At 32.7% G+C, this 2368-nt stretch overlaps 1 protein-coding gene across 2 annotated transcripts; it reads right to left on the reverse strand.

Annotated features, from left to right (window-relative positions):
• Positions 1 to 894: 894 nt before the first annotated feature.
• On the reverse strand, positions 895 to 2045 carry LOC111683759 (putative GPI-anchored protein pfl2). 2 transcript variants are annotated; one of them, XM_023445863.2, is made up of 3 exons: positions 1916 to 2045; positions 1378 to 1847; positions 895 to 1320 (listed from the first exon to the last, which is right to left on the reverse strand). In XM_023445863.2, exons 1-3 carry the CDS (start codon positions 1972 to 1974, stop codon positions 1037 to 1039), a joined length of 813 nt encoding a protein of 270 aa, XP_023301631.2. In that variant the 5' UTR covers positions 1975 to 2045; the 3' UTR covers positions 895 to 1036. The 2 variants fall into 2 exon arrangements, with proteins under 2 accessions (XP_023301631.2, XP_046808012.1); XM_046952056.1 differs by having other exon boundaries at positions 896 to 1847.
• Between the last annotated feature and the right edge of the window lie 323 nt (positions 2046 to 2368).

Below are 2368 nucleotides of genomic sequence, written 5' to 3' on the forward strand. Positions count from 1 at the left end.
TAATTTTAAAGTTTCGAAAAAGTTATAAAAACATCATATATTTTGTGTCCCGAGTTATGATATCGCGAGGACGACCTGCCTACCTATTATTGAGGAAATATTTGAATAAAAAATTTTGAATTTAAGTTCAAATTTTCAAACATTACTTGCAAACCTTTAATTTCAAAAGAAGAAAATCAAGAAAATTTCAAATTTGAATTTTCGAAATTAATTTTAAAGTTTCGAAAACGTTATAAAATCATCATATATTTTGAAATTACAATGGAAATATTAAATAATACAATTATGATTTTTTTTCAAAAATTTTAATTTTGAAATTTTTTCGAAAATTTTAATTTCGAAAATGCAAAATTTTAAGAAGTTCAGATCAAATTAAACAATCAACATATTTTTATAAAGATCCTATGTTTAGTAGAATGTTTCAACTGTTTTAAAAATGCTTCGAACATAACTTTGAAATTTTCAAACTTAAGATCGAATTTTCAAGAAGATAAAAAGCTTTTATTTCAATCGTTTTAAATGATTTTCAAAATTTTTTCAGTTTAAATAAACTTTGCAAGAATGTGGAATCTGATATGTGGATTATAGTAAATTCCTATTCTGAGGTGCATAGATCCTAATAATTTAAACAATTTCAAAATCAAATTTAACGCAAAACTAAACCTTTATAAAACTAAAAGCTCTGTTTTTATACTCTATCGAATTTTCGCGCAAAAACAAGAGCTTTTTTTAAAAAATATATATAAATAAAATTTATATGTAAATATTTGTAAATATTGTGTTTGTGTGTGTGTTTTTTAAAGTTTTTTTCATAAACTTTTTGCATAAAAACTTAAATTCTAATTAAAAAAAATAAAAAATATCAAAATAAAAAAGAAATTATATACAAAAAAAGAAAAACAAGAAAATATATATAAAAAACCTAACCTCATTTTCAATATACATATGTATGTATTATAAAAACTAACCTCAAAAATATTGTGTTTTCATTGTTTTTTTAGTTTTTCTTTTTGGGAGAGACATTGTAACACTTACTTTAAACCGCTGAATTGATAACAGTTTGTTGAGCTGTAGTAGTTATAGCACCGGGTGCTGTTGTAGTAGTATTATTAACACCAGCATTACCACTCGCTACCAGAGAAGCAAATGCTGCGGCAGCTGCTGCTGAAGTACCCGATGTTGTGGCCGTTGCTGTTATGGAAACATTTGTCGCTGTTGTATTGTTACCAGCAGCCATCTCCAAAAGGGGTGCGGGCGATAGTGAAGTTGTTGAAGAGGAGGGTGAAGAACAATCACTTTGTAGACTTAGAGCTGGTGAAGCTGAAGCATGATAATTAGATGGTGGTGTATGAGGTGATAAAGGAGAAGGTGACATACCAGGATTACCACCACCATAAGAACTTATCGATGATATACCACTAGAGGTCGAAGCACCTGAGGGAGAGGCCAGACAAGTGGGTGTGGTCGATGTAGTTGTTATGGTCGAAGGTGAGGGTGTAAAGCCCATGGTGGTGTTATTGCTAGTAGTGTAGATTTGTTGATGTTGAGGCGTAGAACCACCACTTGTTGTGGCTGATATTGTTGTTGATGTAGAGTGGCTCATATTTGAAGAGTTTGCTGAGGCCTGTGAAGATGTCGAGGGCTGCGACGAGGCACTCGAAGAGCCAGATGAAGAAGCAGCCGCTGCTGCTTGTCTTTCACGTTCACGCTCACGATCTCTTTGTGGTCGGAATGCTTCACGTAAAGCCTCAACACGATTTTCATTAGGTCCCCAACGTGCATGACCGGCACTGTTTTGTAGCCATACCACTTGTGTGCCCTGCATACATTTGACATTGACATCATTTCTGTTAAATAGAGAATATTTTAAAATTTAAAAGATCTCTTTATTTTAGAATTCTTTCCAAGCACTTACTTTGCTATAATATGCTGATAACCATGACGATATTCATGGGCCATACCCAAAACGACCATGGAACGACGTTTGTAAATATTTTCCTCCAATTTGGAAATACTTTTCCATTCTGGCAGGAAAATTATAAAGCTGAAAGTAAAGAAGGATTCATTAGTTTAAGGATCACATAAGAGTCTGGACTGTAGACTACTCTATAGTCTATAGTCTGGATTATAGACTACTCTATAGTCTGGACTATAGATTACTCTACTCTATAGTCTAGACTATAGACTACTCTTTAGTCTGGACTATAGACTACTCTATAGTCTGGACTATAGACTTCTCTATAGTCTGGACTATAGACTTCTCTATAGTCTGGACTATAGACTTCTCTATAGTCTGGGCTATAGACTACTCTATAGTCTGGTCTATAGACTACTCTATATTCTGGACTATAGACTACTCTATAGTCTG

The sequence above is a fragment of the Lucilia cuprina genome, chromosome 5 (assembly GCF_022045245.1).
Source record: "Lucilia cuprina isolate Lc7/37 chromosome 5, ASM2204524v1, whole genome shotgun sequence".
NCBI classification, from domain to species: domain Eukaryota; kingdom Metazoa; phylum Arthropoda; class Insecta; order Diptera; family Calliphoridae; genus Lucilia; species Lucilia cuprina.